At 52.8% G+C, this 25,090-nt stretch overlaps 1 protein-coding gene across 1 annotated transcript; it reads right to left on the reverse strand.

Annotated features, from left to right (window-relative positions):
- Nucleotides 1-2,531: 2,531 nt before the first annotated feature.
- On the reverse strand, nt 2,532-23,188 carry LOC140404450 (uncharacterized). Its single transcript, XM_072493004.1, has 6 exons — nt 23,072-23,188; nt 15,426-15,791; nt 13,531-14,004; nt 12,178-12,294; nt 7,449-7,483; nt 2,532-2,818 (listed from the first exon to the last, which is right to left on the reverse strand). Exons 1-5 carry the CDS (start codon nt 23,124-23,126, stop codon nt 7,452-7,454), a joined length of 1,044 nt encoding a protein of 347 aa, XP_072349105.1. The 5' UTR covers nt 23,127-23,188; the 3' UTR covers nt 2,532-2,818; nt 7,449-7,451.
- Nucleotides 23,189-25,090: the final 1,902 nt, after the last annotated feature.

Here is a 25,090-nt window from a genome sequence, read left to right on the forward strand (position 1 = left end):
ACTGACACTCTGTGCTGATTGTTCCAGAATGTTCCTCACTTTGAGAGTGTGCGTTTGCTTTCAGTTTTCATTTTGGTCACAAAACTAGAGGGCCACAGCCCTGATCGCTATCTAAAGACCTGAAGAGGCGGCGGGCGCTATTCTCCACCAGTCCCCCGCCCACGCCGGGTGGGAGAATTGCCGGGGGGCCGCGCAAATCTCGCCACACCGCCCCGACCTCCGCACGTGATTCTCCCACACCCCCGGAAACCAGCGGCGCGCGATTCGCACCGGGCCGCTCGGAGAACCGGCGAGCGGCGAATCTCCGGCCGGATGGGCCGAGCGGCCGCTACGACACGAAAGGTTCCCGCCAGCGCCGTCCACCCCTGGTCACTGCCGGCGGGAACTCTGTGGGAAAGCTGGGGGGGCGACCTGTGGGGGGGGGGGTAGGGGGGCTCCTTCACCGGGGTGGCCTCTGATGGGATCTGGCCACCGATCGGCGGGCTGGCCTCTCCCCCCCCCCCCCCCCCGGGCCTTCCTCCTTCCGCGCATGGCCCCAGAACACCGGCTCCATGTTGGTGAGGGGCCGGCGTGCGTAAGACTTTCCCCGCGCATGCGCAGGATGGCGCGGCCCAACTGAGCATGTGCAGGATTGGGCTGCCCCAACTGCGCATGCGCGGGTTGGCGTGGCGCCCAATTGGCACCGCGTAAGGACGCTGGAGCGGCGTGAACCGCTCCAGTGCCGTGCTGGCCCCCTATGGGGCCCAGAATAGGTCGCGTCCGGGCCCTGTTTGCGCCGTCGTGAAACGCGACAGCGTTCACGACGGCGCGAACACTTGGCCTCAATATCGGAGAATCGCCCCCGGCCTTTCTCACTGCACAAACAATTTAATCTGCTGGGAAATCCAGTCGAGCACCAGCTGCAGGCAGGTTGGGCTTTTTGAAAACCCTTTTTAAACTCTCAGGTGGAGAACTCTAATCCTTTCTCAGTGATGCTGATAGCTAATCTGGTGGAGGTGGAAGCAAGTCGGAATTAAACAGACCTGAGGTGGATCTTCCGAGTGAAGGCCCAGGTTAATACAAGTTAAAGTGACTCCCCAGAGGGGCTCCCGCAGCCTGAGAGTCCTGCCTGAATGTTACAGTCGGAAGAACTTTGTTAGCAATCCAACTGTTGGATGCAACACTCTGTGTCCGGGGAAGAAAGCTGGCTACAATGATTTCAATGTCAGCAACTCGGACACTCAACTGTCTTTCTTCCATTTAAATCCCTATAATTTCCTTTCCCCTGTGTGTGTCTGTCCTGTGTGTGTTTGGGTAGAGGGTGGGATGTTAAAAGGGGTGAGCAGTAGATTAGCTAGACGTTATTCTATTATAGGTATTGCATGTCTTATCTCTCTTGTTATAAATAAACCGTTATTGTGTTTTACTTACAAATCTGGTGCCTGTAAGTCATTGGAGCAGTCAAGGGTCAAAGATCTCAGAAACTCTATACAAATTATTGGTTAATTAACTTGTGTTGGGGCTCCGGGGCCTGTGGGGCTTGAATTGACCACTCACTGGTCCAGAGGGTTGTAACAGACCTCATTGCATCTTTGCCTCAGTTTATTTCTCTCTCCTTTTGAGGCTCTAGCTCTTCATGTGTGAGAGGGATTAGAAATGGCTGCACAATGTGTGGCCTTGAGACTGTCACAACCCGAGAACCTGATCGTGTTCTCTTCCAATGGCGATGTGCAACACAGGACCACTAAGCACAGGAAGAGGCCATTCAGACCCTCAAGCTTGTTCATTCCTTCAATGAGACAGTGGCAAATCTTCACCTTAACTCTATGTATGTCCCTTTACTCCATATTCCTTGGAACCTTTAACTGGCAAAATGTTATCAGTCTGTGCCTTAAAAGCTCCAAATATCCCCCAATATCCACAGCCTTTTGGCAGAGTTCCAGATTTCTACTATCTTTGGTAGTGACAGAATACTTCTTGATTTGACTCCTCAATGACCAAATGACCTTCCCCTGTTCTCCATCTGTATACTCTCTATCAAATAATTTTATTTTTTAAAAAAATATTTTTATTGTGGCTCTGTCAAATAATTTAACATTAAAATAGATAAGGGATTGGTTAATTATATAAAAGATTGGTTAACTATAAAAAGGATTGGTTAACTATATAATGGATTGGTTAATTATATAAAGGATTGGTTAACTAATGGGAAGCTATCGTTCGGGATAAGTGGGACATTATCAGGTTGGCAAACAGTGGCCGGAATTCTCTGGCTGTTGAGAATCACCTTTCCCACCGGCATGTTTCCCGGCAGCTTGGGGCGGCTTCAATGGTAAATCCCGCTGGCAAGTGGCGAGAGTATAAATCTCGCCGCCACCGAGCGGGCGCACCGTCGAGAAACACGCGGCTGGGTAACCGGAGAATCCCGCCCAGTAACTAGTGGATACAATGGCACCTTTGACCTTGAACCCCGGGTCATGACCTCACTGGGATCAATTCATTGAATCAATTCGATTGGGATAAAATTTACGCCAAGCTCAGCATTTCTCTATAATTTTGAAACAACTTTTATTGAGTGATTTGCCATTGCGCCAGCTGCGTTTTGTGCATCATGAATACATTGTTCTCTTTATGATGGGGAGAGGGAGGAAATTGATCTTCATAAACTTCAGAAGAATCTGAGAAAGCGCACGAGCTGCCACCAGTGGTTTAATATCGCTTGTGGGATGGTTGAGAAGATTTATCTGCTCTTCAAGCGGATGTTGCGACCTGTGAAAACACTTTGGATATTGAGGAGGTCGGTCGCATCCCTTGTGTTCATGGTCCATCTGACCTCTGCCTATATCGTAAGAGAAGAAATTACATTTAATGTGTGTGGTAGTCAGTATTAGGGGTATTACGGTACCCTGAATAATGCTGTAAGATCATTGGTGTGGGAGGTACCTGAGACTGCTATTTTCATTGGTGAAGCCTGCCTGCTGGTTCCGCCCAGTAAGGCGGAGTATAAGAGCCTGTGTCTCCCCAGCAGCCGCATTCTGTACCTGCGCTGCTGGGAGAAACATCTAGTGCAATAAAGGCTTCAATTGTCTCCAATCACGTCTCAGGAGTTATTGATCGAGCATCAATTTATTGCACTAGATTTTAAAGAATGGAGCACCGAATGAAACCGGAGTATCTGCAACTCAGTCCCACGCGGCAATCTCAGCGGCAACCTACAAACACTGGCTGGCGTGCTTCAAAGGGTACCTCAGGACGGCCACGCATGAACCTACGGAGGATCAGAAACTGCAAGTTCTCCACTCGAGACCTACACCCTCATGGAGGATCTGGACGATTTCAAGGCCGCAATGACCCTGCTGAAAGGATACTATGTTCGCCCTGTAAACCAGGTCTACGCCCGACATCTGTTGGCGACGACGCGACAAATCCCCTGGGAATCGCTGGAGGAGTTCTACTGTGCGCTCCTGGTGTTAGGGAGGAACTGTGACTGCCCGCAAGTTTCGGCCAGTGACTTTTGATCGGGGACGCTTTAGTTGCAGGTATTCTGTCCACCCAAATCCGCCAGCGATTGCTGGAGAAAGAGACACTAGGCCTCAAGGAGGCATGGGCCCTTGCTAGCTCCCTCGATGTGGCCTCCCGAAACGCCCGTGCTTACGTCCCAGACCGCGCGGCAGCCCCTTGGGCAGCGTGGAACCCCCCGCGGCAGACTCCGACGCATCCCCCATCCCCCCACAAGCTTGTGCTGCGAGACTACCAAGCAACCCAGGGGGGCCCCGCTGCTACTTTTGCGGGCAAGCCAAGCACCCCCGGCAGCGCTGCCCGGCCCGCTCATCCATCTGCAAAGGGTGCGGCAAAAAGGGCCATTTTGTGGCAGTATGCCAGACCTGGGCGGTTGCCGCGGTCTCCGGAGGCGAACCGGGAACGCCACCACAACTCTCTCCACGAGCCAGGTGCGGCCAGCGGGCGCCGCCATCTTCTTTCTCCAGGGCCACATGCGGCCTCCGGACGCCGCCATCTTGTCCACCGTGGACCACGCGCGACGGATGGGCGCCGCCATCTTGTACACCTCCAGACATGTGCGACCAGTGGGCGCCGTCATCTTGGCTGGACTCTCAGGACCCCGACTCGGGTGACCAAACACCGCCCGAGGAAAACATCCAAATTCTGCCACGACTTGCCTCGGAGACCCTGGACCAGTCTCGGCCCCGAACACTCTCAACTGCGACGACGACCGTGCTCATCAACAGGCATAAAACATCCTGCCTGATCAACTCCGAGAGCTTCATACACCGCAATACGGGAAGGCGCTGTTCTCTTCCCATCCACCCAGTCAACCAAAAAAATCTCCCTGGCCGGTCTCACTCGGTAGAGATCAAAGGGTTCTGCATAGCGAACCTCACGGTCCAGGGAAGGGAGTTTAAAAATTACCGGCTCTACGTCCTTCCTCACATCGGCGCTGCCAGACTCCTAGGGTTAGATGTCCAATGTAACCTCTAGAGCTTAACTTTTAAATTCAGCGGCCCTATACCCCCCCTCACTGTCTGCAGCCTCGCGACCCTCAAAGTCGATCCGCCTTCCCTGTTTGCGAACCTCACTCCGGATTGCAAACCTGTCGCCACCAGGAGCAGACGGTACAGTGCCCAGGACCGGACCTTCATTAGGTCGGAAGTCCAGCGGTTACTGAAGGAAGATATTATTGAGGCTAGCAACAGTCCCTGGAGAGCTCACATAATGGTTGTAATGACCGGCGAGAAGCATAGGATGGTCATCGATTATAGTCAGACCATCAACAGGGAGACGCAGCTCGACGCGTACCCTCTCCCCCGCATATCTGATCTGGTCAATCAGATTGCACAATACAAGGTCTTTTCCACGGTGGATCTAAAATCCGCCTACCACCAGCTCCCCATCCGCCCCAGCGACCGCAAATACACTGCATTCGAAGCAGATGGGCGGCTCTATCACTTCCTAAGGGTTCCCTTCGGTGTCACAAATGGAGTTTCGGTCTTCCAACGGGAGATGGACCGAATGGTTGACCGGTACGGTTTGCGGGCCACGTTTCCGTACCTCGATAACGTCACCATCTGCGGCCACGACCAGCAGGACCACGACACCAACCTCCGAAAATTCCTCCATACCGCAAGAATCCTTAATCTACCATATAATAAGGACAAATGCGTGTTCAGCACCGCCCGTCTAGCCATCCTCGGCTACGTAGTGCATGATGGAGTTATAGGCCCAGATCCCGAACGCCTGCGCCCCTTCATGGAGTTCCCCTTCCCCACTGCTCCAAGGCCCTGAAACGCTGCCTGAGATTTTTTTCGTATTATGCCCAGTGGGTCCCCAACTATGCGGACAAGACCCGCCCACTAATTCAATCCACGGCTTTCCCCCTGTCGGCAGAGGCCCGCCAGGCCTTCAGCCACATCAAAGCGGTCATGGCAAAGGCCACGATGCACGCAATCGTGAATCCCCCCCCTTCCAAGTCGAGACCGACGCGTCCGACGTAGCTCTGGCAGCCACCCTCAACCAAGCGGGCAGACCCGTGGCCTTCTTCTCTCACACCCTCCATGCTTCAGAAATCCGCCATTCCTTAGTTGAAAAGGAGGCCCAGGCCATAGTAGAAGTTGTGCGGCACTGGAGGCATTACCTGGCCGGCAGGAGATTCACGCTCCTCATTGACCAACGGTCGGTTGCTTTCATGTTCGATAATGCACAGCGGCGCAAGGTAATGAACAATAAGATCTTACGGTGGAGGATCGAGCTCTCCACCTACAACTATGAGATCTTGTATCGTCCCGGGAAGCTAAACGAGCCTCCTGATGCCCTATCCCGCGGCACATGTGCCAACGCACAAGTGGGCCGCCTCCGGCCCCTCCATGAGGACCTCTGCCACCCGGGGGTCACTCGATTCTTCCATTTCATTAAGACCTGCAACCTACCCTACTCCATCGAGGAGGTCAGGACCGCCACCAGGAATTGCAAAATCTGCGCGGAGTGCAAACCGCACTTCTACAGGCCAGAGAAAGCGCACCTTATAAAGGCTTCCCATCCCTTTGAACGCCTCAGTATGGACTTCAAAGGGCCCCTCCCCTCCACCGACCGCAACACGTACTTCCTGAACGTGATTGACGAGTACTCCCGGTTCCCATTCGCCATCCCCTGCCCCGACATGACCACAGCCACTGTCATAAAAGCCCTCCACAATATCTTCACACTGTTTGGTTTCCCCGCCTACATACACAGTGATAGGGGGTCCTCCTTCATGAGCGACGAACTGCGCCAATTTCTGCTCAGCAAGGGCATTGCCTCGAGCAGGACGACCAGCTACAACCCCCGGGGAAACGGGCAGGTGGAGAGGGAGAACGGAACAGTCTGGAAGACCATCCTACTGGCCTACGGTCCAAGAATCTCCCAGTCTCCTGCTCGCAAGAGGTCCTCCCGGATGCACTCCACTCCATCCGATTACTGCTATGTACCACGACCAACCAAACCCCTCACAAACGTCTCCTGGTCTTCCCTAGGAAGTCCTCCTCTGGGATCTCGCTACCAACCTGGCTGGCAGCTCCTGGGCCCATCCTGCTCCGTAAACACGTGCGGGCGCACAAGTCGGCCCCATTGGTCGAGAGGGTCCACCTCCTGCACGCTAACCCTCAATACGCCTACGTGGCATACTCTGACGGCCGACAGGATACGGTCTCCCTACGGGACCTGGCGCCTGCTGGATCCCCACCCAGACCTCCACTACCGACCCCATCCTCCCTCCCACCGGCGTACCCCACAACCGCCCCCTTCCCAGGTGGATAGGTCCTTCCACTGGTCCCATCTAGGGGTGATGAAGGTGCTGAAGAAGCCGAAGCCACACTCCCGGAGCCACGGATGCCCGAGCAAGTGCCTGCATCACCGCCGAAGCTACGACGATCGCAGAGGATGACCAGGGCCCCCGATCGACTAATTGCTTCACTCTGACTGTAAATAATTACTGTAAATAGTTGCGACATGTAACGAGGCAAAACACTGTGCTAATGTATACCGGGTACCACCATAACCTACATCACTACCACTGTATAACGCGAGACCACCACCCCCGCCGGACTCTTTTTTAACAGGGGGTGAATGTGGTCGTCGGTATTAGTGGTATTACGGTACCCTGAATAATGGTGTAAGACCATTGGTGTGGGAGGTACCTGAGACTGCTATTTTCATTGGTGAAGCTTGCCTGCTGGTTCCGCCCAGTAAGGCGGAGTATAAGAACCAGTGTCTCCCCATTCTGTACCTGGACTGCTGGGGGAAGCATCTAGTGCAATAAAGCCTTCAATTGTCTCCAATTTCGTCTCAGGAGTTATTGATCGAGCATCAATGTGTTCCAATTCTGGCTGGGGACAAATAATAAAACGGGACGGTCCCAACACATGAGATGAAGTATCCTTAGATACAGAGGATTATACTGAAACATTGAAAGTACTTACATTTTACTTCCTGAATTTCACATTTGCCTCCATCACTGAGAATACAGAAAATAAAACATGTGAAACATTTAATAACATAACATTCAAACAGTGCTAGACAACTGGAAGTGTGATTTAGTATTTTTAAGTCAAGTCCTTCCAAAATTCTCTTGATTGAGGAATTATCCCTTGAGATTGGAATGCTGCCATTATTATCCCATTGTTTCAGGAGGATGGGATAGAGAAACCAGGAAATAAAAGACCCGTTAGTCTAATGTCTGCTGTGGGGATGTTACGAGGATCTGTTACTGGAAAGCAAGATCAAAAGGTTGAGAAGCAGGAATAGACGATTCTTCCCCTCAAGACTGCTCCGCCATTGGATAAGATCATGGTTGATCTGACTGTGGCTTCAACTCTACTCTCCTGTCTAATCCATATACCCTTTGACTCCCTTGTCAATCAAAATCTATTTAACGAAATACAAACATGTAGATCCATTCTCACAAACCCAGTTTAATTTTATTAGGAGTTCACTAATTTGGTAGATGAGGGAGTGCATATGGATGTGACCTATGTAGATTTCTGCAAGGCGCTCAATAAAGTTCCACACAAAAGGCTGTTATCAAAAATAAAGTGCGTAGAACTGAAGGCAACCCATTGACATGTGTATTAAATTGGTTAGGAGGTATGGAATGCAGAGGGTGGCAGGGCGTAAATACCAGTATGTCCCAGGGCCCCGGGTTTCACTATTGTTATGAATGACTTAGATAAAACAAGAACGACCAGATATCTGAGCTTGGTGATAACACTGAGGCACATTGAGTAGTAGATATCAGTCACAAAGGGACATTGAACTCCATCGCTGCCATTTGATGACACACTTAATCCATCAATGTGGGGAAGTGCAATGACATCCATTTTGCACCCAAGACAGGTCAGAGTATTTATAAATGGTGGGAAGCTAAGAACTCTGGAGGAGCAGAGAGAGAATTAGGGTTAGTTGAATGAAATCACTGAAGGTTAGTGGGCAGGTACATAAAATGATTGAAAAGTCTGATGGAATGTTAACCTGTATCTGTCAGAGGCTGGAATACTAAATACTCCAGGTCTGGGCACATTGCACTTCAGGAAGGTTACATTGGGATGGAACGGAGATTCATCAGGATGCTAAAAGAATTCAACTAGGAGGACAGGCTTGAGTATAGAAAATTCAGTTGTTGTCTAATTGAGGGGGTTTAAAATGTTCCAAGGTTTGCTCAGCGAGAGAGAAAGAAACTGTTTGCTCGGCTGAGAGAGTGTGGGACCAGGACACTGGCCTTGAGGTGAGACCAGGTCTGTCCAGGGATGGTGTCCGAAAGCAACTCTTCACACAAAGGAAATCTGGAACTCTCTCCCCAAAAAGTGTTTGTTTTGGGGATCAATTGAAAATTTCGGCAGTGAGGTTGATAGATTTAATATGAGGTATATTCAGGAAATTAAGGAATATGGAGCCAAGGTGGTAAATGGTGTTGAGATACAAATTGTGGTGAGCCACGTATGGCTACGTAAGGCTGTTGTATATATGTTTTACTGTTCTATTAGTATTGTTATCCCCACTGTTGTATATACTTATTGTTATTGCTGTCCTGTTATTGGTTGTTGCTGTTGTACTGTTGGAATGTTATTATTGGTGCTGCTGTTGGCTCCGCCTGTGGCTCCGCCCAGCTGTGGAGGTATAAAGCCTGCTGACCTGGGTCAGCCCTGCAGTGCGGGAGGAGCTACAGGTCGGCACATATTTAGCTTATTAAAGCATCGGTTCGCTGCTTCTCAGCGTCTCGACTGAATTGATGTTGATTACAGATAAGCCAGGATCTGATTATATGGCAGAACAAGCTTGAGGGGCTGAATGGCCTCCCTTGTTCCCATGAGCAAGAAGTATGAGGTGTTAGAATCACAACTTTAGAATTCATCATAATTAGCTGGTTCTAAGATACAGTTTTCTAGATTGAAGAAACACATTTTACTGGCTGGATTCTCCGTGTTGGCAATGAGAGGCGAGATTCTCCGTTTCCCCACGCCGATTTTGTAATCGGCGATCGGAGAATGCCTTTTTAAACAAAATCGGAGCCTGTTTGACGCAGGGTTTGTATAGTCCGCCCCCTCCGAAAGGGCGTCATCGCGGCGCGCGCCGGATACCGTTGGTGCGGCCTCAGCGCGTCACCTGAAGGCCCTCCCCCCGATGCTCTGTCCCCGCTGGGCCGAGTACACGACGGCGGGGGGGACGTGTGGTCCCAGCCGTGCAGGAACCAGGCGTGGCGACTGCGGACTGCGTCCAGCGGTGCCACAGTCGGGTGGACCCATGCTGCTGGCCAGGGGGACCTTCCGCAAGGGCTGGGGGGACTGGTGGGGGGTGGCGAGGGGGTGCCCAGTGGAGCACTATCTGACAGATCTGGGGCGGGATTCTCCGACCCCCCCCGCATGTGCGGCCTCGGATCCGGTAATTCTCCGACCGTTTATTTTGTGGAGGCCGCCGATTTTTTCCACATAAAACGCCATGGATCCTCCGCACTTAGCCTCAGAATCGGGGAATCTGGCTCTATGTTCTGCGCCTGAGCTAAATTGCACCAGTTTTACAATAATCTTGGGGTCATAAGCGGGATGCAATTCAGTGTTGCACGGTACACAAATTTATGCATGGCGTACAACATGAGGGATTCTCAGGCAATCCCGCTATTGGGCTGCCATCTTGAGTGGGTGGCTCGATAGCGAAGTCCCATGCCCAGCCAAATCCCATTGCGTAAAAATGTTGAACAAAAATATTTGTTAAAAAAGGGATTTTGTGTTAATGAGACTATGATTTAGTGTTAATCCTAATACCTGTGTATAATTGGGAGGGGAGAGTAAAGGAGTCTTATATCATAATTCAATTTTTTCATGGTAATAAATTTTTATTTTCTTGTTGTTGATGAGTTGACGAGGGGGAGCCAGTCGATGTGGTATATTTGGACTTTCTGAAGGCTTTTGACAAAGTCTCGCATAAGAGATTAATGTGTAAAATTAAAGCGCATGGGATTAGGGGTGTATTGTATTGAGATGGATAGAAAACTGGTTGGCAGACAGGAAACAAAGAGTAGGAATTAATGGATCTTTTTCAAATTGGCAGGCAGCGACTAGTGGCCTACCGCAGGGACCGGTGCCAGGACTCTAGCTAAATATTTTATATTAATGATTTAGATGAGGATTTTCAGATGACACCAAGTTGTGTGGGAGGGTGAGCTGTGAGGAGGATGCAGAGATCCTTCAGTGTGATTTGGACAGGTTGAGTGAGTGGGCAACTGAATGGCAGCTGCAGTATCATTTGGAGAAATGAAAGGTTATCCACTTTGGTAACTAAAACGAGAAGGCAGACTATTATCTGGATGGTCATAATTTCGGAGAGGGGAATGTGCAACAAGACCTGGGTGTCTTCGTACACCAGTCACTGAAGGTAAGTAAGCAGGTACAGCAGGCGGTAAAGAAGGCAAATGGTATGCTGGCCTTCATTGCGAGAGGATTCGAGTATAGAAGCAGGGATGTGTTGCTGCAATTATACAGGGCCTTGGTGAGGCCACACCTGGAGTATTGTGGGCAGTTTTGGTCTCCTTCTCTGAGGAAGGATGTTCTTGCTCTCGAGGGAGAGCAGCGAAGGTTTACCAGACTGATTCCTGGGATGGCGGGACTGACGTACAAGGATAGATTGAGTCAGTTAGGATTGTAGTCGCTGGGGTTCAGAAGAATGAGGGGGCATTATAAAAACCTATAAATTTCTAAGTCTGGACAGGGCAGATACAGGAAGGATGTTCATGATGGTGGGTGTGTCCAGAACCAGGGGTCACAGTCTGAGGATACGGGTCAGGACCATTTAGGACAGAGATGAGGAGAAATTTCTTCACCCAGAGAGTGGTGGGCCTGTGGAATTTGTTACCAAAGGAAATAGCTGAGGCCAAAGCATTGCATGTTTTCAAGAAGCAGTTAGGTAGAGCATTTAGGGTGGAGGGGATCAAACGATATGGGGGGAAAGCGGGATTAGGCTATTGAGTACGATGATCAGCCATGATCCTAATGAATAGTGGAGCAGGCTCGAAGGGCCAAATGGCCTCCTCCTGCTCCTAAATTCTATGTTTCCAGGCGAGTTCCTTTTCGTGGAGGGTGGTCCATGTGGGGGGGGGGGTCTGTGTGTGGGGAGGTTTGTGGACGGGGTTCCTTGAGGAAGGGGACCCTGTGCGGGGGGGGGTCCTGTATTACAGGGTCCCTGTGGGGGGGAGGGGTGGGCATGGGGAGGTGCCTGGTAGAGGCGGCATGGGCAGGCAGTGCATTGTTAGGGGGGGGGCGGTGTGGCCCACGAATGGGCTTGGATGGTCTCTACCAGCATTGCCCTGGCATGGTGGCTTTGCGGTGGGCCAAGGGGGAACCGTTGCCCCCTTGGCCCACTGAGGTTCACCACATCAGGGCTGTGCTAGCAAAAAAACCCATGTGATCCGTACCCACGTCATTCCCGGCCGCAGGGACAGGTGGATCATGGGAGGCCGGAGCATAGGGCGCCAGGTCCGCTAGCTGGATGCAAATTAGTCATCGTGGTCTCGTTCGCACTGCCAGCAGGAGGCCGGAGCATTGCATTTGGGTCAGCGACTGGCTCCGATCCCGATTTTCCCCCGTGCCCGATTCTCCGTCCCATCGGGAACACATTCCGGGCATCCCGGGACGGAAATCCCAGCCTAAAACTCTTGCTTACCTCTGGAAGGTTGTCGTATCCTTCTGATAATGCAAATTACTCCATCAATGCAAATTAGTGCAACAGCATACAGGACCAGGAGACACATGCGCAGATTACTACAACTGCTGTCAGGACCTACAATGGAGAAGCAAACTTAAATTCAGGCTGTGCAATCCTGTATTATATATAGGGCTCATTACACTGACTACTTGGCAGCACAGTGGCACAGTGGTTAGCACTGCTGCCTCACAACGCCAGGGACCCGGGTCCAATTCTGGCCTTGGGTGACTTTCTGTGTGGAGTTTGCACGTTCTCCTCATGTCTGCGTGGGTTTCCTCCGGGTGCTCCAGTTTCCTTCCGCAGTCCAAAGATGAGCAGGTTAGGTGGATTGACCAGGCTAAATTGCCCCTTAGTGGAATGAACTGAAAATCGCTTATTGTCACAATTAGGCTTCAAATGAAGTTACTGTGAAAAGCCCCTAGTCGCCACATTCCGGTGCCTGTTCAGGGAGGCTGGCACGGAAATTGAACCGTGCTGCTGGCCTGCCTGAGTCTGCTTTAAAAGCCAGCTATTTAGCCCTGTGCTAAACCAGCCCCTAGTATCCAGGGATGTGCAGGTTAGGTGGGGTTACAGGGATAAGGTGGGGTGGAAGGGGCGTGAACCTGGATAGGGTGCTCCTACGGACGGTTGGTGCAGACTCTATAAGCTGAATGGCCTCCTTCTGCACTGTAGGGGCGTTGTGATTCTACCTAACTTACCATGCAGCAGTAATTGCTGAGGAAGGAAAATGAACGAACTTACAACAGGTACAAACTGTACAAACAGATCCAGATATCCTCCGTTGGAATTATTGACATTAAATGATTCATATTGCGATTGTCTTACTTACTCTTCATATCGATAGGAGTTACACTGCCGCTCACTGATGTTGAGGTGTGAGTCTCCGGAGATTCTGTATTGTTTGTCACAGTGAGGGAGATGTTTGCTGCAATCTTCCAGACAAGTTTCCCTGAGACCTGAGCGTGTACAACACAGAGATACCTCCCAGTGTCCATCACCGTGACCGAGTGAATAGTAAGGTGGTGAGTCTGGTTTGCATTTGTAGGACTGTGTGAGCTTTGGGTAGAGATTCTTTGAGACAACTCTCTATTCACACAGCATCGTGTGTTAGAATGTGCTTTATAATGAGGAGACACTACTACAGATTACAGACAAGGTTACCTGGTCTGAGGAACTAACATTCAAGGTAGAATCTGGAATGATAAATGGCAAAGGATGGAAATTGAGCCAGTTTACAACGGGTACAAACTCCCTCAGCTGGAATTTTTGATATTAAATGATTCACATCATATTGTCCATTGTCTGACTTACCGTCACTATTTGTATGAGTTCCACTGCTGGTCACTGAGGATATTCCAGATGTTGAGGTGTGAGTCTCTGGGGATTCTGTAGTTTGTGTCACAGTGAGGGAGATGTTTGCTGCAATCTTCCAGACAGGTTTCCCTGAGACCTGAGCGTGTACAACACAGAGATACCTCCCAGTGTCCATCACCGTGACCGAGTGAATAGTAAGGTTGTGAGTCTGGTTTGCATTTGTGGGACTGTGTGAGCTTTGGGTAGATATTCTTTGTGACAACTCTCTATTCACACAGCATCGTGTGTTAGAATGTGCTTTATAATCCTCAATATGAACAGAGTGCAGACACTGGTTAATTTTTCCAGATGTGATCCAGAACAGAGTGAAGGGCCAGGATAGTTTATTTTCAAACAGGCAGGGTAAAGTCACATTCACTCCCTCTGACACTGACAGCGACGAGAGGATTTCATCAGTAGAAAATACTTCATCTGAATCGAGAAACAACATTGAGAAAAATATTCGTTACTGATTATTTAGTAAAGTGTGAGTGTCTGTCTGTTACGAACAGCAATATCAGGAGTGGATAGACTACGGTGAGGGGTCCAATCCTGTTTAACTTTTATCTTTCTCTGATCTGTCCACAGTTTGATGATATATTTCCTACTGCAGACAGCTGGTATGTTAGCAAATACTCAGAGAGACTGAGAGCAAGGAGACAGAAGGCAGGAAAAGCGACAAAAAACCAAACACACAAACACAGGGCCTGACCCTAAAGGACAGAGACAAGGATGGAAAGATTCCAACCTCTTTTCTCTTTACCCAGCGACATGGGAATTTTATTCTCACTGATGCCTGAATGACACATTCCCAATCCCCATCCCCAATATTGCCCCAGTTCACATACTGCCACATTCATCACAAACAACAGGTCATAGGGCGGGATTCTCCCTTCTGACGGCAGAGTGTTCATGCCGTCATAAAAACCGGAGAGGTTTACGACGGCGTCAACGAACCGCTAAGTGTAGCGATCCTCTGCCCTACAGGGGGCCAGCACGGCACTGGAGCGACTCTCGCAGCTCCAGCTGCCGATGCCGGCGCCAAATGGGCGCCGCGGGGCTGCGCATGCGCGCTGTGGCCGGCTCGATCTCGTGCATGCGCACTGGCTTCCTTCTCCGCGCCGGCCCCGACGCAACGTGGCGGAGAGCTAAAGGGGCCGGCGCAGAGTAAAGGAGGCCCCCACCAGGAGAGGCCGGCCTGCCGATCGGTGGGCCCTGATCGCGGGCCAGGCTACGGTGGAGCCCCTCCCCAGGCCATGGTGGAGCCCCCCCCCACCAGGATCGGATCCCCCCTCCCCCCAACCAGGCCGCCCCCCCCCCCGCAGGATGGACGCTGAGGCCCCGCCAGGTAAGACCACATGTGAACGACGCCGGCGGGACTCGGGCTTTCTTGGTGGCAACTCGGCCCATCCCCGGCAGAGAATCGCCGGGGGGGGGGGGGGGGGGGGCGCATAGAGCGGCCCCCGACCGGCGCCATGCTGACCGCGCCGGTGGCAATGGCGGCAATTGTCCGGTCACCGGAGAATTGGCGGACCGGCGATTGTCCGAACCGGCGCGGGCTGAGAGAATCCCGCCCATAGTTTTCACATTCCTGACCTGGCGTGGCGGGAAGCCCATTGCGCCAATGGGGGGGCGGGGACATGTGTTGGAACGGGAAATCCCGATGGCGTAGAAGCCGTTTGGGGAATCCCGATGGATTGTCCGCTCCCGCCGCCATTCCCGCCTGGCAACAACTGAGGCAGCAAATGCCGGCCACCCTCTGGAATCTGTGTTGGTTGCGCCTCGCGTTCATCTCAGTTTAAATCTCTCCAATGAGCCTGTAATAATTCCCCTGATCTCTCCTGTGCACATACCGCTCAGGGTTATCACAAAGAACAGGTCGTGGTTTTCACATCCCTCCCGTGTCAGGTCGGTCCAGGATGGACATTTTGGTTCTCCTCCTGTGGAATCCGCGCAGGTAAATACCATTGAGCGATCTGGCTTCACAGCGAATGCCTTATCTCTATTTAATTTGCATTTCTGACACAGCCGATTCTGTTTCCAATTCTCGTTCTCAGGACCGATATTGTCACAATGACTTTTACCTTTCGCACATTTTTCCTGAGTTGCTGTTTCAGCACTGAAATCACTCATTGTGCACAAGGTATTTACAGACCCAGCACCGGGGCATTGCAGAATGGTGACATCTCCTGACCCTCGGGAGAAGAGATAGGTGGATCCTGCAGGGAAAAGGACAGAATCGGATGGAAATAAATAACACTCCACACAGAAAGATAATTCAATCTCAAAGCCTCGCACAGTGAATGTAAAATTGTGATTTTTGTTACACCACACAATCAGCTGGTACTGGGTCAGTTTGTTGCTGTTCCATTCATAAATCTTTGCAATCTATCAATATTTGCAAACGCAGAGCAATAAACTGAATGTTTCCTAAAGGTAAATAATAATAGTGCAACTTCGATCATCATCCTCTCTAAATTTTTATTTTTATTAATTGACAGGATGTGACATCACTGGCTTGGGCAACATTTATTGCCCATCCCTAACTGCCCTTGAGAAGATGGTAGTGGGCCACAATGCTGTCTCAGTGGGATTGCCACAACTTTGACCCAGTGACAGTGAAGGAACAGAGAAAGGTGGATCCTGCAGGGAGAGGACAGAACCACTGACCATCCACATGAAGCTGTTTAGCTCAGTTGGCTGGACAGCTGGTTTGTGATGCAGAGCAAGGCTAATAGTGCACTTCAATTCCTGTACAGGCTGAGGTTATTCATGACGCTCGACCTTGCCCCTCGCCTGAGGTGTGGTGACCCTCAGTTTAAGTCACCACCAGTCAGCTCTTTGCCCCTCAAAGGGAAAAGCAGCCTATGGTCATCTGGGACGATGGCAAGGTTACTTTTTCCATCAAACTGGCTTCCAAGAGCAGGAATTACAAGACTGGGAATTCTGTAGTGTGTACCTCACCCCCATGACGTTCAAAACCTTTCCACCATCGAGAAACAGGTCAGCAATTAATTGTATTTTGACACAGAAACATGAATATTACATGGAACAGTACAGCACAGTACAGCCCCTTCGGCCCACAATGTTGCGCCGACCATTTATCCTAATCTAAGATCAACCTAACCTACACCCCTTCAATTTACTGCTGTCCATGTGCCTGTCCAAGGGTCGCTTAAATGTCCCCAATGACTCTGACTCCACCACCCCTGCTGGCAGTGCATTCCACAAACCCACCACTCTCTGTGTAAAGAACCGACCTCTGACATCTCCCCCATACCTTCCTCCAATCACCTTAAAATTATGTCCCCTCGTGACAGCCATTTCCACCCTGGGGAAAAGAATATTGCTGCAGTCAGGGTGAAGGGGATGTATAAAACGTGGCAGAGTGTGATGACAATTTGGATTCAATAATACTGAACCATCCACTTCTTTTTTAAAAAAATAATTTTTATTCAGGTTTTCATAAAATACCAATAACAAAATGAAAAAGAAACCCAACAGGGTTAAGTACAGAACACGGTCTAGAAAAGCAACCCTCCCTAACCCCCTCTCCCCTGCACATAAATAATAAATTAACATTAACACCCTGACTTAACACAACAGGTGTATACACCCCCTCAGACCCTCCAGTGTAAATAACAGAAACAGAAATAAAGTAACCCCCCCCTCCCCGAGCTGCTGCTGCCATTGACCAATGTCTACCGTTCTGCCAGGAAGTCTAAGAACGGTTGCCACCGCCTAAAGAACCCTTGTACCGACCCTCTCAAGGCGAATTTCACCCTCTCCAATTTAATGAACCCTGCCATATCGCTGATCCAGGATTCCACGCTTGGGGGCCTCGTATCTTTCCACTGAAGGAGAATCCTTCGCCGGGCTACCAGGGATGCAAAGGCCAGAATACCGGCCTCTTTCGCCTCCTGCACTCCCGGCTTCTCTGCCACCCCAAATATTGCGAGCCCCCAGCCCGGTTTGACTCTGGATCCTACCACCCTCGACACCATCCTCGCTACACCCTTCCAAAGTTCCTCCAGCGCTGGGCATGCCCAAAACATATGGGGGTGATTTGCTGGGCTCCCTGAGCACCTAACACACCTGTCCTCACCCCCAAAGAACCTGCTCATCCTTGTCTCGGTCATGTGTGCCCTGTGCAGCACCTTAAACTGTATGAGGCTGAGCCTCGCGCACGAAGAGGAAGAGTTCACCCTCCCTAGGGCATCTGCCCACGTCCCTTCCTCGATCTCCTCTCCCAACTCCTCCTCCCACTTACCTTTCACCTCCACCACCGAGGCCTCCTCCTCCTCCTGCATCACCTGGTAAGTTTCCGAGATCTTCCCCACTCCCACCCACCCCCCCGAGAGCACCGTGTCCTGTACTGTGTGTGGCAGTAGCCGCGGGAATTCCACCACCTGCCGTCTGGCAAACGCCCTTACCTGTAGGTACCTGAAGGTGTTCCCCGGGGGGAGCCCGTACTTCTCCTCCAGCTCACCCAGGCTCGCGAACTTCCCATCCACAAACAGGTCCCCCAACCTTCGTATCCCTGCCCTGTGCCACCCCGAAAACCCTCCATTTGTTCTCCCTGGGGCGAACCGGTGGTTCCCCCGTATTGGGGTCCATGCCGAGGCCCCAATGTCCCCCCTGTGCCGCCTCCATTGCCCCCAGATTTTGAGGGCAGCCGCCACCACCGGGCTCATGGTATACCTCCTTGGAGGGAACAGCAGCGGCGCCGTTGCCAGTGCCCCCAGACCCTTACCCACACAAGACGCCGTCTCCAGCCTCTTCCATGCAGCCCCCTCCCCCTCCATCACCCACTTGCGCACCATCATCGCATTGGCGGGCCAGTAGTACCCACAGAGGTTGGGCAGCGCCAGCCCCCCCCCCCCTATCTCTACTCCACTCCAGGAACACCTTTCTCACCCCGGAGTCCCTCGCGCCCACACAAACCCCGTTATACTCCTCTTGACCCGCCTAAAGAAGGCCTTCGGGATAAACATGGGGAGGCACTGGAACAGGAACAAAACCCTTGGGAGCACCGTAATTTTGACTGACTGCACCCTACCTGCCAAAGACAGCGGCAACATGTCCCACCTCTTGAACTCCTCCTCCATTTGCTCCACCAGCCTTGTGAAGGTAAGCCTATGCAGGGCCCCCCAGCTCCTGGCCACCTGGACCCCCAAATACCTGAAGCTCCTCTCCGCCCTTTTTAGTGGGAGCTCGCCAATCCCCCTCTCCTGGTCCCCTGGGTGAACCACGAACAGCTCGCTCTTCCCCATGTTGAGCTTGTACCCCGAAAAGTCCCCGAATTCCCTCAGAATCCTCCTTACCTCCGGCATTCCCCCCACCGGGTCCTCCACATACAGCAGCAGCTCGTTCGCATAAAGCGACACCCTATGCTCCTCCCCACCCCGCATTAACCCCTCCAGTTCCTCGACTCCCTCAGTGCCATAACCAGGGGTTCAATCGCCAGAGCAAAGAGCAAGGGGGACAGGGGACACCCCTGCCTCGACCCTCGGTGCAACCGAAAGTATTCGGGCCTCCTCCTGTTTGTGGCCACACTCGCCATCGGGATCTCATACAACAGCCTAACCCACCTGACAAACCCCTCCCCAAACCCAAACCTCTTCAGCACCTCCCACAGGTACCCCCACTCTACCCTATCGAAGGCTTTCTCAGCGTCCATCGCCACCACTATCTCCGCCTCCCCCTCCCTCGCCGGCATCATGATAACGTTCAAAAACCTCCGCACATTCGCGTTCAACTGCCTACTCTTCACAAGCCCCGCCTGGTCTTCATGGATGATCTGCGGCACACAATCCTCAATCCTCGTGGCTAAGACCTTCATCAGCACCTTGGCATCTACATTTAGCAAGGAAATCGGTCAGTAAGACCCAAATTGCAGGGGATCCTTGTCCCGCTTCAGGATCAAGGAGATCAGTGCGCGGGACATCATCGGGGGCAAAGCTTCCCCCTCCCTTGCCTCATTGAAGATCCTGACTAGCAACGGGCCCAACAGGTCCATATATTTTTTATAGAATTCGACCGGGAAACCTTCCGGCCCTGGTGCCTTCCCCACTTGCATGGTTCCTATCCCTTTGGTCAGCTCCTCCAGCCCAATCGGGGCCCCCAATCCCGCCACCAGTCCCTCTTCCACCTTTGGAAACCTCAATTGGTCCAGGAAGCAGCCCATCCCTCCCTCCTCCCGTGGGGGCTCGGATCGGTACAATTCCTCGTAAAAGTCCCTGAAGACCCCATTGATGCCAACCCCACTCCGCACCACACTCCCTCCCCTGTCCTTAACTCCCCCGATCTCCCTAGTTGCATTCCGCTTTCGAAGCTGATGCGCCAGCATCCGGCTTGCCCTTTCCCCATACTCGTAAATTGCCCCCTGGGCCTTCCTCCACTGCACCTCCGCCTTCCTGGTGGTCACCAGGTCGAATTCGGCCTGGAGGCTGCGCCACTCCCTCAACAATCCTTCCTCGGGCACATCCGCATACCTCCTGTCTACCCTCACCATCTCCCCCACCAGCCTCTCCCTCTTCCCCCCGCTCCCTCCGCTCCTTGTGGGCCCTAATGGAGATCAGCTCTCCCCTCACCACCGCCTCAGCGCCTCCCATACCATCCTCACTCGGACCTCCCCGTTGTCGTTGGTCTCCAAGTACCTCTCGATACTTCCTCGGACCCGCTCGCTCACCTCCTCGTCCGCCAACAGCCCCACCTCCAGGCGCCACAGCGGGCGCTGGTCCCTCTCCTCCCCCATCTCCAAGTCCACCCAATGCGGGGCGTGGTCCGAAATGGCTATTGCCGAATACTCGGTATCCTCTACTCTCGCTATCAGCGCCCTACTCAAAATTAAAAAGTCGATTGGGAATAAGCCTTATGGACATGTGAGAAGAATGAAAATTCCCTAGCCCCCAGCCTTGCAAATCTCCAAGAGTCCACCCCTCCCATCTGGTCCATAAACCCCCTCAGCACTCTAGCCGCCGCCGGCTTCCTACCCGTCCTAGACCTGGAGCGATCCAGTGCCGGATCCAACACCGTGTTAAAGTCTCCCCCCATTATCAGGTTCCCCACTTCCAAGTCTGGGATCCGACCCAACATACGCCGCATAAAACCCGCATCGTCCCAGTTCGGAGCATACACATTGACCAGTACCACTCTCTCTCCCTGCAACTTACCACTTACCATTATGTACCTACCGCCATGAGCTGCCACAATGCTCGACACCTCGAATAACATCTTCTTTCCCACCAAGATCGCCACCCCTCGATTTTTGGCATCCAGCCCCGAGTGAAACACCTGACCTACCCACCCTTTCCTCAATCTTACCTGGTCTGCCACCTTCAGGTGTGTCTCCTGGAGCATAACCACATCCGCCTTCAGCCCCTTCAGAAGCGCGAACACGCGGGCCCGTTTGACCGGCCCATTCAGTCCCCTTACATTCCAGGTTATCAGCCTGATCAGGGGGCTACCCGCCCCCCTCCCCCGCCGACTAGCCATGACCCCTCCTCGGCCAGCCACGCGCCCGCACCCCACACCCGGCCTGTTCCCCCCCCCCCCCTCCCCCCGGGCTAGGACCCATCCTAGCTGATTTACTCCCCCCATTGCACTTCCGCAAGTCATCTGACTCCCGCTGACCCCGGCCACTCCCGCCTCTCCTTCGACTCCTCCCATTGTGTGACACACCCTCCTCTCCCATTCCCCATCCATAGGCTCTCCCCCTTCCATTCTAAGCGCGGGTAACAACCCTCGCTTCCCCGCCCCCTCCAGTCTCCAGCGCGGGAAAAAGCCCGTGCTTTCCACCTACCCAGCCCCGCCACCTCTGAGGAAGCTCCTTTTACAGGCCCAGTCCCCTCACCCCCGACTCGCCCCCCACCCCCACCCCCGCGGGGCCCCATCTCACCGCCGGCCACCACCCCTGTTCCATAAGAGCCCCGTCCCGACCAACTCAACCAAAACAGTGCCCAACCCACCCCAACCACCCCCACCGACCAGAAAGAGAAAAACACAGAGAAAAAGAAACCAGGAGCAAAACAAAGGCCCCCCCCCCCCCCCCCCCCCCCCCCCCCCGCTCAAAAAAAAAATTAACATCAACCGCAATCCCCAAACGGCCATCCCGACCCTCAATCTGTGTCCAACTTCTCGGCCTGAACAAAGGCCCACGCCTCCTCCGGAAACTCAAAATAATGGTGCCGGTCCTTGTAGGTGACCCACAGTCGCGCCGGCAGCGACATGCCAAACTTCACCCACCTCCTGTGCCCCCCTCCTGTGCAGCACCGCCTTCGCTCGATTGTACCCGGCCCTCCTCTTCGCCACCTCCGCACTCCAGTCCTGGTATATCCGAACCTCCGCGTTCTCCCACCTGCTGCTCCTCTCCTTCTTGGCCCACCTGAGCACACACTCCCGATCGACGAACCGATAGAACCGCACCAGCACCGCCCGCGGAGGCTCATTAGCCTTGGGCCTCCTCACCAGCACTCTATGCGCCCCTTCCAGCTCCAGGGGCCCCTGGAAGGACCCCGCTCCCATCAGCGAGTTCAACATGGTGACCACATAGGTCCCCACGTCCAGCCCTTCCAGGAGGCCCTGAATCCGCAGATTCTTTCGCCTCGACCGGTTCTCCATCTCCTCGAACCGCTCCTACCATTTCTTGTGGAGCGCCTCGTGTGCATCCACCTTTACCGCCAGGCCTAAGATCTCGTCCTCGTTGTCGGAGATCTTTTGTCGGGCCTCGCAGATCGCCACCCCCTGGGCCGTCTGTGTCTCCAGCAGCTTATCAATAGAAGCCTTCATCGGCTCTAGCAGGTCTGTTTTAATCTCTCTGAAGCAGCGCTGAATACCCTCCTGTTGCTCCTCCGCCCACTGCATCCACGCTGCCTGGTCTCCGCCCGCCGCCATTTTGTTCTTCCCTCGCACCTTCTTCGGGTCTACCACCACCTTTTTTGTCACCCCTCTCCTAGTAGAAGCCATATACTGTCGGGGAACTATTGTACTCTCCTTCCCACACCGGGAAACGGCGAAGAAGTGCCGTTGGGTACCTTGAAAAGAGCCCAATAGTCTGTTTTTGCGGGAGCCGCTGAATGTGCGACTTGGCTCCACAAAGCCGCAACCGGAAGTGCCTGAACCATCCACTTCTATAAGTATTATATTTAATTGTGGTTCTTTGCCAGAACTAACTGGCCAACTCACTCTTCCCACGGTCCCGTATCTTTCACAACCTCAAATACTTATCTAATTCTCAGTTAAAAGATGAATGATCTCTGCTTCAACCAATGCTTGTCAAAGTATTCCATTGGCCCCACTCTCTGTGTAAAGAATTGCTCCTTGTCTCTCCTCACTCTCTGAATCAGACTGATGGTCCATGATCGCACCATGATAAAGTAACACAGCAAAGACCGTGTTTCGACTGTGTTAAACATCTACACAAGAACAGCAATGATTTATATCCTTTTTGTCCAGATGAGGAATATGTTGAAGATTAATGGAGACTATTCGTCCTTACCTGCAACATGTTGGAACAGGAGAAAAAGACCCAGAAACAAAGTCTCGAGAGCCATTTCAAATTCCACACCGTCTTTGCTCCACGAAGAAGTAAAAAAGCAGCAACATGGGGAATAACGAATATTGGTCAAAAGGGATTATTTTCGACCATGTGAGTGGTGGTTTCGCCCTCACCCTGATCTGTGAGAAAAAGGAGAAGTTGGACTTCCTTCCTGTTTGCTCAACTCAGATGAAATGTTTGGCCTGCCGTGTTAATGGTATTAGGACAGAAGTTGAGATTTTTGTTCACCCTTCCAACCAGAGAGATGACAAACGGTGTGGGAGGCTGTGAAGTACCAAGTGTACGTTCTGAGTGTGTTTCTGTGCATCGCAGTGATAGTGAGTAACACCGGGCAGACCCCCCCCCAACACCGTGATGCAGATACTAACTATCTGGACACTCAACGGTAACACTGCATCAGCCCCTCCGCCCACTCTCACAGAGGATTAAGATGTAACACAGATTGAATGTTGGGTCACAAACTCACGTTTCACACAGGTGAGAATGTCACTCCTCTATGATGCCGCCCGACTGGATCTAAAATAAATTGAAGGTCTGCCTCCCCATGACCTTACCAGCAACAGCCGTCCACGTGGTTGTCACATGGAAACATTCTTCCCAACAGCTGTGTTCAAATTTACTTTCACCCGTCTTAGCTCAAACTCCTTGGGCGGGATTCTCCACTCCCACGCCGAAGTGGCCACGCCGTCGTGAACGCCGTCGAGGTTCACGCCGGCGCGGAACGGCCCCGGTCCCGACCGATTCAGGCCCTGACAATGGGCCAGGATCGGGGCCGCGTCATCTACACGCGCCAGGCCTTGTCGCCCGCGTAAAAGCGGCGCCGCATAGATGACGCAGCCGCCGCCGCATAACGGGCGTCATCCGCGCATGTGTGGTTGACGTCCTCTCTAAGTCCGCCCCGCAAGAAGATGGGGGACGGATCTTGCGGGGCCGCGGAAGGAAGGAGGTCCTCCTTCAGAGAGGACGGCCCGACGATCGGTGGGCACCGATCGCGGGCCACCCCACATTCCAGGTGAAGCCCGGTGCAGGATCCCCCCTCGCCCCCCCACAGGCCGCCCCCAGCATTCACGCACCGCCCACGACTGTAGCGACCAGGTGTGGACGGCGCCGGGGGGAACCCGCCGTTTTGGCCTGGCCGCTCGGCCCATCCGGGCCTCAGAATAGCGGGGGTGCCGGAGAATCGCCATTTTGGGTGTCTCCGGCGATTCTCCGGCCTGCAGCCCGCGGAACTCGACCGGGCCGTTCCCGCCACTTGGGAGAATCGCGGGAGGGCGTCGGACTGGCGTCCCCGGAAATTTTGGCGGCCCAGGCGATTCTCCCAACCGGCGCGGGAGTGGAGAATCGCGCCCCTTGTTCCAGCATCTTCACGTATCTTCAGTAGAGTCTGAATTTGCAGCATGAACGGTGCGCAATATAATTTTGTGATTACTCATCAGTTCGTGTGTGTTACTGGCAATTTGCTATTTATTGCCCATCACTAGTTGTCGTGGAGAAGTTGATAGAGAATATTCTTCCTGCCCCGCGGTGTCCATGTGGTGTGGGCACTCCCACAGCGCTGTTAAGGAGGGACATCCTGGAGTTTGCCGCAGTGGAGGAATGAAGATATAGGGCGTAATCTACCGTCCGCATTGCCAGCCTTTGGGACCCACTCCGACCAATGTTTGTGAACCATGCCAGTGACCTTAGCGACCCACGCCGGCCGTCCTTCGCGACACACCATTATTGTTTACCTTTAATGCAGCAGATGAGCCTACTTGGTCCTCACGATCTCACTTGCTTTGTCATTCGATGTCACATTTCTATTTTTGTAAATTTCTCCTGTGGTGTGGTGGACCAGATGATGATGTCGTCAACGTAGACGCGCATCCCTTCGATGCCCCCCATCATCTGTTCCATGATCCGATGAAACACCTCGGATGCCGAGATGTTGCCAAACGGCATCCTATTGTAGCAGTATCT

This window comes from Scyliorhinus torazame, chromosome 30 (assembly GCF_047496885.1).
Source record: "Scyliorhinus torazame isolate Kashiwa2021f chromosome 30, sScyTor2.1, whole genome shotgun sequence".
In the NCBI taxonomy this organism is placed as follows: domain Eukaryota; kingdom Metazoa; phylum Chordata; class Chondrichthyes; order Carcharhiniformes; family Scyliorhinidae; genus Scyliorhinus; species Scyliorhinus torazame.